The sequence below is a fragment of the Callithrix jacchus genome, chromosome 22 (assembly GCF_049354715.1).
Source record: "Callithrix jacchus isolate 240 chromosome 22, calJac240_pri, whole genome shotgun sequence".
NCBI lineage: Eukaryota > Metazoa > Chordata > Mammalia > Primates > Cebidae > Callithrix > Callithrix jacchus.
Genome location: NC_133523.1, coordinates 7,237,136 through 7,250,279, shown reverse-complemented (window position 1 = coordinate 7,250,279; position 13,144 = coordinate 7,237,136). Strand labels below are relative to the sequence as shown.

The 13,144-nt window shown below is 50.4% G+C and overlaps 1 protein-coding gene across 1 annotated transcript; it reads right to left on the bottom strand.

Moving 5' to 3' along the window:
• Window positions 1-2,023: 2,023 nt before the first annotated feature.
• On the bottom strand, window positions 2,024-3,155 carry RETN (resistin). Its single transcript, XM_002761674.6, has 3 exons — window positions 3,028-3,155; window positions 2,571-2,648; window positions 2,024-2,264 (listed from the first exon to the last, which is right to left on the bottom strand). Exons 1-3 carry the CDS (start codon window positions 3,143-3,145, stop codon window positions 2,134-2,136), a joined length of 327 nt encoding a protein of 108 aa, XP_002761720.1. The 5' UTR covers window positions 3,146-3,155; the 3' UTR covers window positions 2,024-2,133.
• Between the last annotated feature and the right edge of the window lie 9,989 nt (window positions 3,156-13,144).

The window sequence follows — 13,144 nt, the reverse complement described above, 5'->3', positions numbered from 1 at the left end:
CAGAATCTAAGATTGGGCAGAAAGGTGGGTATTTGAGCAAGACCCAGCCAATGAAATTCTGGTCTGGGACTTTTATTGGTTTAACCAGGGGGGAAAAGCATTCTTCCCCCCCCCCCCCCAAACTTCACTAGGGCTGCCAAAATAGGAGGATGTAATGGGAGCTGTGACAGGGAAGAGAGTAAAGGCAGTGCTGAGAAAATCAGATCAAAGAGGTAGTCTGGGTCCTGGAGACATCATTTGAGACCCTGATTCTAAGCCACATCTGAACCTGTTGTTCTAACCCTGGGCTTGTCAGTTACACAAACCAGAAACTTCCTTTCCATTTTGCTCAAGCCAGTTCGAAGTGGGGTCTGTTGTACTTGCAAGCGGAAGAATCTTGCCTTGGCCGGGCTTGGTGGCTCACACCAGTAATCCCAGCACTTTGGAAGGCTGAGGCAGGAATTCAAGACCAGCCTGGCCAAAATAGTGAAATCCCTGTGTATACAACAACACAAAAATTAGCCAGCCATGATAGTGCACACCTGTAATCCCAGCTCCTTAGAAGGCTGAGGCAGGAGAATTGCTTGAACCTGGAGGTGGAGGTTGTAGTGAGCTGAGATTGTGCCACTGTACTCCAGCCTAGATAAGAGAGTGATACTATATCTCAAAAAGGAAGAGGAGGAAGAGGAGAAGGGGAGGAGGAGGAAGAAGATGATGAAGAAGAACAAGAACAAGAAGGAGGAGGAGGAGAAGAAACAAGAGGAAGAAGGAGGAGGAGGAGGAGAAAGAGGAAGAAGGAGGAGGGGAGGAAGGGCAAGAAGAAGAAGGGGAGGAAGAGGAGGAAGAATGAAGAGGAGGAGAAGAACAAGAAGAAGGAGGAGAAGAAGGAGGAGGGGAAAGGGAGGAGGAGGAGGAGGGGGAGGGGGAGGGGGAGGGGGAGGGGAAGGAGGAGAATAATCTTGCCTACCACAGGGGATCTAGGCATTAGCTGATGTGGAAATGGAGGCTCGAATAGGGGACTTCCTGTCCATGTCACCTGGGCAGATATGATCTCCAAGCCTGCACTCTGGGACAGGAGAGTATCTGTGTTGGGATTGAGGAATCTGAAGAGATCCCTCTTAGGGTCCAGATACAGGGCTATTGGATGAGGCTTGGAGACAAATAGTTCTGGGGACAATGGAGTATCCCTCCCCCAACACACACACACACACACACACACACACAGACACACACACACACACAGCAATGAGGGGCAGTGACACACACAAGGCACTAGGCTCACCCTCTCTGGCCCTGACCACACTTCTGACTCAGTGGTCCCACCCCACCCGCATGACCACAGTGGAGTGAGGAGAGAGGGTCTGGCAAGGGAATCCCTGGCCACCAGGATGAGACAGGGGGCTGGGCCATCACAGGGGGTGGGTGGCAGTGGGAGGAGAGTACAAAACATCCTGAAAACTGAAACCTCACCCTATCATCTGTTGTCCAGATGTGACATTTGAGTCTGGGATCCCTATCAGATGACTAGGCGCTAGGAATTCTGAAGTCTGGTGGCAAATCAGTGACTGGATGGCAGGACTCCTGGGGCAGGCTTCCTGTAGAACTGGACCGTGAATCACCCGAATGTGTGCCCCAGAGAGCTGTGGCAGGGGTCCCAACCACCAGACCTGAGGAACTGGGCCGCACAGCAGGAGACAGTGGGGGGCAAGTGAGAGACGCTTCCTCCGTATTGACAGCTGCTCCCCATGGCTCCCGTTACCACCTGAGCTCCACTTCCCGTCAGTTTCCTGTCAGTCCACTTTCTGATGTCCCCTCCCGAAGGCGACCATGAGCCTTGGGCGGGGACTTCACTAGAGGAACTTTAGGCCCTATTTTCGGAGGAAGCAGTTGGAGACCCCATAGGAGGAAGGGGGATGGGGCAGTAAAAAGTCGCGGTGTCCCCTGTCCCCGTCCCCATCCAGCATCTGCGCGCCCCGCTCTTGGAGACGCTAGATCAGTCCCTCTGGCCCTACTAAAGAAACCACACAGGGCTCAGATTTTCTCCATCATCATCATCATCATCATCATGATCTCCAGGTTTATTTCCAGCTCCGCCCCCACCCCTCCGGACCTGGAGCCGCCTCCGCCCGCGCTGGGCACGCGCCGCGCTCGACCTCAGAACCGCAGACGACAGCAGCGCGCTCCGGTCCAGTCCATGCCCGCGCACTGGCAGTGGCATGTGGTCTCGGCGCGCACATCCCACGAGCCACAGGCAGAACCACATGTGCAGCTGGTAACGGCGAAGCCTGCAGCCCGGAACAGGGGAGCTTAGACTCCGAGCTGGAGGCCTGGGGGTGGGAGCCGGGGGCGAGGACGGCTGGAGGCGCCAACTACTCCAGTGCTTGTCCTGGGGCTTCTGGTGGAGCTTCAGGGGCACTGGAGGCAGAGTTAGGGTGAACACCAGTGTCCAGATGGTGGGTGGAGAAGGCTGGGAGTCAGGACCAGGATCCTAGGGGAGTAGAGGCTGGACTTGGGGAACGTGGCGGGGAAGGGGCATTCCCAGGGGGCTTGGAACAGAGATGGGCGCCTTGACAACAGGCTTCTGCACTCACTTTGGGGGCAAGTAGCCAGGTCCCCCCTGGAGGTGACGCTCTGACACTCCAGGCCAATGTTCGTTATTGCCTTAAATACTGCAGGAGGGAGAGAGGAAGGAGGGGCTGTGAGACTAAACAGCCCCTCCCCCATCCTCCCGCTACGCACGCCCTGGCGGTTTGGAGCTGGGTCCCTGTGGGCATAGGCGCTCACTAGCCTCCAGGATCCTGTCTTGACTTGGGTGTTTTGGAGTAAGGAAAGATTTGGGGTGAGAATGGGGATTGGGTTTGGAGCTGTGGATAAAAATGGGGATGGGGCAGGGAGGGGTTGGGAGTGGAGCTGGGGTTGAATTTATGATCTGGTTGGATTTGAGGATGAGATTTGGTGAGTGCTGGGGCTGGGATGAAGTCAGGTTTGTGCCAGGGATCAGTGAGGTCTCTGAGACAATTAGGGAGGTTGGCCCCAGGGGGTTCTCACTTAGGGAGCTGGTGCCCTCCTGGATCATCTCATCCATGGCTTCATCCAAGGAGCACAGCTTCTTGCTAGACACCAGAAGCCCCAGGACAGGGAGGAGGAGGAGACAGAGAGCTTTCATCCTGCAGGTGCTGAAAGAGGGAACCAAGAGACCCACAGCTGGGTTAGCCCTGCCCATGTGGGGCGGATCTGGCCATGGAGGGAGTGGGATCTGGACCCCTGGATCTCTGGGGGGACAGGGGTGGAGGCCCCTCTTTCAACCCAGTGCCCCGGCTGGTGTGATGGCAAGGGCAGGAGCAGCTGTCACTTACCCTCTCGGTGGGCTCAGCTGACCAATCTGACACAAAAATCCCTGCACCGAAGCTCTTTATTTGAGGCGCCTGGGGGTGGGGCTTCCCGTCTTGGCTAATAAGTTCCTGGGTCCCTGACCCTCCCGTCCCACATCTGGGGCCAAGAGGAAGCCTCTAAGGGCTGGAGGAAGGAGGAAGCCTCCCCGCTTCCAATAAGGCCTCCCTCTTTATGTCCAGAGACTGGTCAGGAGATGGTGCCCCAGGGGTAATGCCAGGGGCTATGGTTTGAGGAACAGGTGGAGAAGCAGAAGTTTGCATGTGAGGCTGGCTGATGCAAATGTGGCAAAATAATGTCTCTTGCTGGGCATGGTGGTGACAAGCAGGCTGAGGGGATAGGATCGCTTGAGCTGGGGAGTTCAAAGCTACAGTGAGCTATGATCACACCACGCCACTCCAGCCTGGGCAACCGAGCAAGGCCACTTCTCTAAAATAGTAATAATTTTGTCCCTGGGTGAGAATGACATATCGTGTTCAGACCCAAATGCCTATGGGCAATAGAACTGGTAAACAGAATCATGATTTATGGCCAGGCACAGTGGCTCAGACCTGTAATCCCAGCTACTTGGGAGGCTGAGGTGGGAGAATTGCCTGAACCTGGGAGGTGAAGGTTGCAGTGAGCTGAGGTCACGACACTGCACTCTATCCTGGTGACTAGCTTGGGCAACATAGCAAGATTCCAGAAGAAGGGAGAAGGGAGAAGAGAAGGGAGAAGAAGGGAGAGGGAGAAGGGAGAAGGGAGAAGGGAGAAGGGAGAAGGGAGAAGGGAGAAGGGAGAAGGGAGAAGGGAGTAGGGAGAAGGGAGAAGGGAGAAGGGAGAAGGGAGTAGGGAGAAGGGAGAAGGGAGAAGGGAGAAGGGAGAAGGGAGGAGAAGGGAGAAGGGAGAAGGGAGAAGGAAGGGAGAAGGGGAAAAAATCATGGTTTATTCCATCAATTGGCATCACCTACAGAAGAAGTTGGAAAGCCATTGGCCATGGGCCCAGGTCCAGCCCATGTTTCTTCTTGGACCACCAATGAGTTAGGAATGGTTATTATATTTTTGTTTGTTCTTTGTTTCCAATACAGTGGACTTTTGTTGTGGTAAAATACAGGTAACATGCAATTTACCATTGTAACTGTTTTTTTGTTTTGAGATGGGGGTGGGGGTGGGGTGTGTTGCCAAAGCTAGTCTGAAACATGTGGCTTCAAGTAGTCCTCCCGCTTTGGACTCCCGGGTAGTGGAGACTGCAGGCACGCACCACCCTGTTCCATTCAAACCATTGTTTCTGTTTGTTTGAGACAAGAGTCTGACTCTGTTGCCCAGGCTGGAGTACAGTAGTGGTATGATCTTGGCTCACTGTAACCTCCCCCTCTGGGGTTCAAACAATTCTCCTGCCTCAGCCTCCTGAGTAGCTGGGACTACAGGTGTCCACCACCATGCCCGACTAATTGTTTGTATTTTTAATAGAGACAGGGTTTCACCATGTTGGCGAACTCCTGACCTGAAGTGATGCATCTGCCTTGGTCTCCCAAAGCGTTGGGATTACGCGCGTGAGCCACCACGCCCAGCCCACTGTAACCATTTTTCAGTGCACAATTCCGCAGCATTAAGCACATGCATGTTGGCGTACAGCCACCACCACCATCCAGCTCCAGAACTTTTTCCTCTTCCCAAACTGAGACTGCGTCCCCATGGAACACTCACTCCCTATCCCTCTCCCCAGTCCCTGGCACCCTCCAGCCTACTTTCTTTCTTTCTTTTTTTTTTTTTGACGGAGTTTTGCTTTTATTGCCAAGGCTGGAGCGCAATGGCTCGATCTTGGCTCATTGCAACCTCCGCCTCCCAGGTTCAAGCGATCCTCCTGCCTCAGCCTCCTAAGTAGCTGGGATTACAGGCCTGTGCCACCACACCCAGCGAATTTTGTATTTTTAGCAGAGACAGGGTTTCTCCATGTTGGTCAGGCTGGTCTCGAACTCCCGACCTCAGGTGATCCACCCACCTCAGCCTCCCAAAGTGGTGGGATTACAGGCATGAGCCACCAGGCCTGCCTCCTACTTTCTATCTCTACAGATCTGACGACTCTAGGGACCTCTATGAGTGGAATCACACAGTGTTAATCCTTTTGTATCCGGCTTATTTCACTGAGTATAATGTCCCCAAGGTTTATCCATGCTGTAGCCTGTGTCAGAACTGTTTCCCAGCCCAGCACGGTAGCACACACCTGTAATCCCAACACTCTGGGAGGCTGAGGTGGGCAGATCACAAGGTTGAGAGATCAAGACCATCTTGGCCAACATAGTGAAACCCCATCTCTACTAAAAATATAAAAATTAGCCAGGTGTGGTGGTAGGTGCCTGTAGTCCCAGCTACTCGGGAAGCTGAGGCAGGAGAATTGCTTGAACCCAGGAGGTGGAGGTTGCAGTGAGCTGAGACTGTGCCACTGTGCTCCAGCCTAGCCGAAGATTGAGACTTCCTCTAAAAAAGGCACTGTTTTCCTTTTCATGGCTGCATTATATTCCCTTGTATGGATGAACCACGTTGTGTTTACCCATTCATCCATTGATGGACATTTGGGTTGCTTCCGCCATTTTTTTTTTTTTTTTTTGAGACAGTTTCACTGTTGTCGCCCAGGCTGGAGTGCAGTGGTGTGATCTTGACTCACTGCAACCTCCAATTCCCAGGTTCAAGGATTCTTCTGCCTCAGCCTCTCAAGTAGCTAGGAATACAGGCACCCACCATCACACCCGGCAAATTTTTTTTTGTTATATTTTCAGTAGAGACGGGGTTTCACCATGTTGGCCAGGCTGGTCTTGAACTCCTGACATGAGGTGATCCACCCACCTCGGCCTCCCGAAGTGCTGGGTTACAGGCACGAGCCACTGCAGCTGGCCTGCTTCTGCCTTTGGCTGCTGTGAGTGAACATATCTGTGTACAAATGTCTGTTTGCAGTTCCTGCTTTCAGTTCTGGGCATGTGCCCAGGAGTAGTACTGACTGATCAGATGGTAATTCCATGTTTAACTTTTTGAGGCACTGCCAGTTTTCACATTTTTAAACCATAGGGGAAAAAAGTTTTGTTTTGTTTTTTCCTCCTCTGCCCCCTCCAAAAAACTTTTTTTTTGTTGTTTGTTTTAAAGACAAAGCCTGGGGCTCAAGCAATCCCCCAGCCTTAGCCTCTTTAGTAGGTGGGACTACCAGGCCTAAGGAATTTAAAAAATTTTTTGTAGTGGTGGGATCTCACTATATTGCCCAGGCTCGTCTCAAACTCCTGGCTTCAAGGGATCCTGCCACCATAGCCTCCCAAAGCACTGAGATTACAGGCATGAGCCACTGTGCCTAACCAAAAAAATTTTTAATGTTTAGTGACAATAAAAATCATATAAAATTCAAATTCATATAATTTTCATAAAGTGTCCATAAATAACATTTTCTTAAAACATTGACAGGTGGGCATGGTGGCTCATGCCTGTAATCTCAGCACTTCAGGAGGCTGAAGCGGGTGGGTCACCTTATGTCAGGAGTTTGAGAGCAGCCCGGCCAACATGGTGAAACCCCATCTCTACTTAAAAGACAAAATTAGCTGGGTGTGGTGGCACACGTCTGTAATCCCAGCTACTTGGGAGGCTGAGGCAGGAGAATCGCTTAAACCCAGGAGGCAAAGGTTGCAGTGAGTTGAGACCGAGCAACTGCCCTTCCAGTCTGGGTGACAAGAGTAAAACTCTGTCTCGAAAAAAAATAAAAAGGATGACAGCCTGGGCAACGTGGTGAGACCCCGTCTTTACCAAAAAATACCAAAATTAGCCAGGCATGGTGTGCACACCTGTAGTCCCAGCTACTCAGGAGGCTGAGGCTGGAGGATGAATTGAGCCTGGAAGGTTCAGGCTGCAGTGAGCTATGATTGAACACTGGACTCCAGCCTGGGTGACAGAGAGAGACCCTGTATCAAAATAATAATAATTACAATAGACCGGGTGAGGTGGCTCATGCTTGTAATCCCAGCACATTGGAAGGTTGAGGTGGCTGGATCACTTGAAGTCAGGAATTCAAGACCAGACTGCTGACAGGGTAAAACCCTGTCTCTACTAAAAATACAAAAATTAGGCCAGGCGCAGTGGCTCACGCCTGTATTCCTAACACTTTGGGAGGCTAAGGTGGGTGGATCACTTGAGGTCAGGCATTCAAGACCAGCCTGGCCAACATGGTGAAACCCCTTCTCTGCTAAGAATGCAAAAATTAGCCAGACATACTCGCTTGAACCCGGCAAGCGGAGGTTGCCGTGAGCCGATATCGTGCCAATGCACTTCAGCCCTGGGCAAAAGAATGAGATTCTGTCTCCAAAAAACAAAAACAAAAACAAACAAAAAACAACCTAAAAATACAAAAATTAGCTAACTATACTGGCAGATGCCTGTAATCCCAGCTACTCAGGATGCTGAATGAGGAGAGTTGCTTGAACCAAGAGGTAGAGGTTGCAGTGAGCCAAGATCGTGCCACTGCACTTCAGCCTGGGGAACAGAGAGAGACTTCATCTCAATAATAATAAAGGAAATGCAAGCAAAACTAATTTATGCTGTTGGAAATGAGGATGGAAGTGTCCTGGGGAATCAGAGATAGTAATGATAAAAGGCTCCTGGTGGTGGAGGGGGTGGGGTTCATGAAAATTTTGTCCCTGTGTAAATGCAACCTGCACACAGGTTCAAAGTGTGGGCAGTATTTATCGAGCAACTATTATGTTCCATATGCTGTATTAAGCACTGTGCATACATCAGGAAGCTGAGGGTTGCTGCCCTTGCCCAGGACAAGTTGGCCCTTGTCAATCAGGGGAAGGCAGACAGCAACAAAACAGCAATAAAATGGCCAGGCTCACACCTGTAATCCCAGCACTAATTTTTGCATTCTTCGTAGAGAAGGGATTTCACCATGTTGGTCAGGCTGGCCTTGTACTCCTGACCTCAAGTGATCCACCTGTGTCAGCACTTCAGGAGACCAAGGTGGGCAAATTGCTTGAGCCCAGGAGTTCAAGACCACAGTACTTACTGGCCAACACAGTAAGGACCCACCCCCCCTCTACAAAACATAAGAAAAAATTAGGCAGGACGCCAGCTGTGGTGGCTCACACCTATAATCCCAGCACTTTGGGAGGCTGAGGTGGGCAGATTGCCTGAGGTTGGGAGTTCAAGACCAGCTTGACCAACATGGAGAAACCCTGTCTCTATTAAAAATACAAAATTAGCTGGATGTGTTGGCGCATGCCTGTAATCCCAGCACTTGGGGAGGCCAAGGCAGGTAGATCACCTGAGGTTGGGAGTTTGAGACCAGCCTGACCAGCATGGAGAAACCCTGTCTCTACTAAAAGTACAAAATGAGCTGGGCGTGATGGTGGGTGCCTGTAATCCCAGCTACTCGGGAGGCTGAGGCAGGAGAATCACTTGAACCTGGGAGGTGGAGATTTCAGTGAGCCAAGATTGTGCCATTGCACTCCAGCCTGGGCAACAAGAGCAAAAGTCCATCTCAAAAAAAATAAAAAGGAAAAAGAAAACAGGCAGGCATGGTGGTGCCTGCCCATATTCCCAGCTACTCAAGAGGTGGAGGCAGAAGGATGGCTTGAGTCCAGGAGTTAGAGGCTGCAGTGAGCTATGAGGGCACCACTCCAGCCTGGGCAACAGAGCAAGACCCCCATCTCTAAAAGAAAAAAAAAATAGAATGCTCACGCAGCCATCAGCCTCAAGGACCATTCCATCTTCCAAGGAGAAAACCCATTTCTGTGAGAATATCTGACCTAACAATCAGCCCCACATGGAAGAATCCAGAAAGCGTTTTGCGGGGAGAAAAAGATGTCTTGTGGGGGGGTGGAGGATGCACAAGAGTTAGCCAGGAGAACCAGTTAGGGAGCTCCTTCTGCGGGGAGGGAGAGAACTGTGTGTTCCAAGACCCGGAGGCAGAATGGAGTGGAGTGTGCCCATTTAGAGGAAGAGAAAGCAGATTTGTGGGGTGGGGAATCTGGAGGGGAAAAGTGAATTCCACAAGCTCTCCCTCTCCTCTGGTCCCAGCAGGAACTTTCAAGTCCATTTCTTGTCCAGATATTTCCCCATACTCAAGTCCCAACTCAACCTGCCTCCTTGAAGACAGGACTTCTGGGCCTGGTGTGGTGGCTTACGCCTATAATCCCAACTCTTTTGGAGGCCGAGGCGTGGATCACCTGAGTTCAGGAGTTCAGGAACAGCCTGACCAACATGGTAAAACCGTGTTTCTACTAAAAAATACAATTAGCCGGGCATGGTGGCCTATGCCTGTAGTTCTGGCTGCTCAGGAGGCTGAGGCAGGAGACTCACTTGAACCCAGGAGGCGGAGGTTGCAGTGAGCCAAGGTCGTGCCATTGCACTCTGGCCTGGGTGACAGAGCAAAACTCTGTCTCAAAAAAAAAAGACAGGACATCTGTCTTTCCTGGAGCTACCCTTTGGCACACCCTGGACAAAGCATAGCTCAGAAAGAGACAGAAACCATGTTATTGCCAGGTGCAGTAGCTCACGCCTGTCATCCCAGTGCTTGGGGAGGCTGAGGCAGGAGGGTCGGAGCTAAGGCTAGAGACCAGGAGCTTGAGACCACCCTGGACAACATAGCAAGACCCCATCTCTACAAAGATAAAAGGAAAAGGGCCAGGTGCGGTGGTTCACACCTGTAATCCCAGCACTTTGGGAGGCCAAGGCAGGCAGATCATCTCAGGTCAAGAGTTCAAGACCAGCCTGGCCAACATGGCGAAACCCCATCTCTACTAAAAATACAAAAATTAGCTGGGCATGGTGGCAGATGCCCGTAATCCGAGCTACTCTGTAACCTGAGGCAGGAAAATTGCTTGACCCCAGGAGGTGGAGATTGCAGTGAGCTGATATTGCACCACTGCACTCCAGCCTGGGTGACAGAGTGAGCCCCGTTCTCAATCAATCAATAAATGGAAAAAAATCAGCTAGATGTGGTGGTCGATGCTGGTAGTCCCAGCTACTGAGGAGGCTGGAGTGTGAGGATCACGGGAGCCCAGGAAGGCTGAGACTGCAGTGAGCTATCATGGCATCACCGCACTTCAGCCTGGACAATAGAGCGAGATCCCATCTCGAAAAAGGAAAAGAAAAAAATATCATTTTTGAGAACCCTGATTTTCAAACCCTTTGGTCACAGAACTCTTGGGGTAAAACCTTTTGAGTGACACAAAAGAAGTGGGCAGCTGTGATTACAGGTTGAGGAGAAAGCAGAGTGGCCATGGAACCCCTAGGGTTCCCTAGGGACACTGTTTGAAAACCCTTGGTGGACCAGGCACGGTGGCTCACACCTGTAATCCCAGTGCTTTGGGAGGCCGAGGCAGGTGGATCACAAGGTCAAATGATTGAGACCATCCTGGTCAACATGGTGAAATCCCATCTCTACTAAAAATACAAAAAATTACCTGGGCACGGTGGCGCTTGCCTGTAGTCCCAGCTATTCGGGAGGCTGAGGCAGGAGAATTGCCTGAACCCAGGAGGCGGAGGTTGTGGTGAGCTGAGATCGCGCCATTGCACTCCAGCCTGGGTAACAAGAGTGAAACTCTGTCTCAAAAAAAAAAAAAAAAAAAAAAGGAAAAAGAAAAAAAAAAAGAAAATTCTTGGTTCAGTAGCAGGAAAAGGCAATATGCCCCTTAATTTTCTTCTCCTCCTCCTCCTCCTTCTTCTTCTTCTCTCTCTCTCTCTTTTTTTTTTTTGAGACAGAGTCTTGCTCCTGTTGCCCAGGCTGGAGTGCAGTGGCGCAATCTCAGCTCACTGCAACCTCTGCCTCCTGGGTTCAAGTGATTCTTTTGCCTCAGCCTCCCAAGTAGCTGGGATTACAGGCACATGCCACTATGCCCAGCTAATTTTTGTATTTTTAATAGAGACGGGGTTTCACCATATTGGCCAGGCTGGTCTCTAACTCCTGACCTCGTGATCCACCCTTCTCTGCCTCCCAAAGTGCTGGGATTACAGGCATGAGCCACTACACCCGGCTTAATTTGCTTCTAAGAAAGAAAATCCTTCCTCTGATTTCTACCAGTAAAATTGAGCTCTACTGACCTCAATTTTGTACCTAATGCTATCTCATAAAATCCCAGAAACAGTAATTTTTGGAAAATCCATTTTGTTGATGTGTAATTTATATACAGTAGAACGTGCCTATCTTATGCATTTGGTTTCATACATTGTTTTCCTTTTTCAACTTTTTTTTTTTTTTGAGACAATTTCACTCTTGTTGCCCAGGCTGGAGTGCAGTGTCACGATCTTGGCTCACTGAAACTTTGCCTCTCGGGTTCAAGTGATTCTGCTGTCTCAGCCTCCTGAGTGGCTGAGACCACAGCCACCCACCACCACACTCGGCTAATTTTTGTATTTTTAGTTGAGACATGGTTTTGACATGTTGCCCAGGCTGGTCTCGAACTCCTGGCCACAAGTGATCTGCCCACCTTGGCCTCCCAAAGTGCTGGAATTACAGGTATGAGCCACTGCGCCCAGGGCCCTTTGTATCAACTTTTATTTCCACTTAGTGGACACCTGTGCGAGTTTCCTACCTGAGTATATTGCATGATGCTGAAGTTTGGGGTATGAATGATTCTGTCACCCAGATGGTGAGCACAGTATTCAACAGTAGTTTTTCTTTTTTCTTTCTTTCTTTTTTTTTTTTTGAGACAGAGTTTCACTCTTGTTACCCAGGCTGGAGTGCAATGGCATGATCTCGGCTCACCGCAACCTCCGCCTTCTGGGTTCAAGCAATTCTCCTGCCTCAGCCTCCCGAGTAGCTGGGACTACAGGCGCGCACCACCATGCCCAGCTAATTTTTGTATTTTTAGTAGAGACGGGGTTTCACCTTGTTGACCAGGATGGTCTTGATCTCTTGACCTCGTGATCCACCTGCCTCGGCCTCCCAAAGTGCTGGCATTATAGAGGTGAGCCACCGTGCCCGGCCAACAGTTAGTTTTTCAATCCCCATGCCCCTTTTTTTCAGCGCTCCCTGGTAGTCCCAAGTCCATTATTGCCACCTTTAAATCCATGAGTACCTGAGGTTTAGATTCTACTTTATTTATTTTTGAGACCGAGTTTTGCTCTTGTTGTCCAGGCTGGAGTAAAATGGTGTGATCTCAGCTCACCGCAACCTCCGCCTCCCAGGTTCAAGTGATTCTCCTGCCTCAGCCTCCCAAGTAGCTGGGATTGCAGGCACCCACCACTACGGCCGCCAAATTTTTTGTGTTTTTAGTAGAGACAGGGTTTCTTCTTGTTGATCAGGCTGGTCTCGAACTCCCGACCTCAGGTGATCCACCCACCTCAGCCTCCCACAGTACTGGAATTACAGGCGTGAGTCACTTCATCCAGCCTAGATCCTACTTATAAGTGAGAACAGGCAGTCTTTGGTTTGCTGTTATGGAGTCTGATGCATTTTGGCAAATTTGTCTACTTGCTTGCTCTATATTTTGTTTTCCCCAAGGATTGTTTCCTAAAAATCAGGTTTTATTAAGTTAGCATTTATATATAGTAAAATTCGGCACAGTCTTGTAACCATCACCACCACATACATATTTATTTATTTATCGTTATTTTTTAGAGATGGTGTCTCACTGAGTCTCAGTCTCCCATACTGGAGTGCAGTGGTGCCATTAGAGCTCACTGCCTCCTCCAACTCCCGAGCTCAAGAGATCCTGTTGCCTCAGCCTCCTGAGTAGCTGGAACTACACGCAACCACCACTCCCTACCAGTTAATTCAAAAAATTGATCCTGGCAGATGTTGCCAAAATCCTTGTTCTTC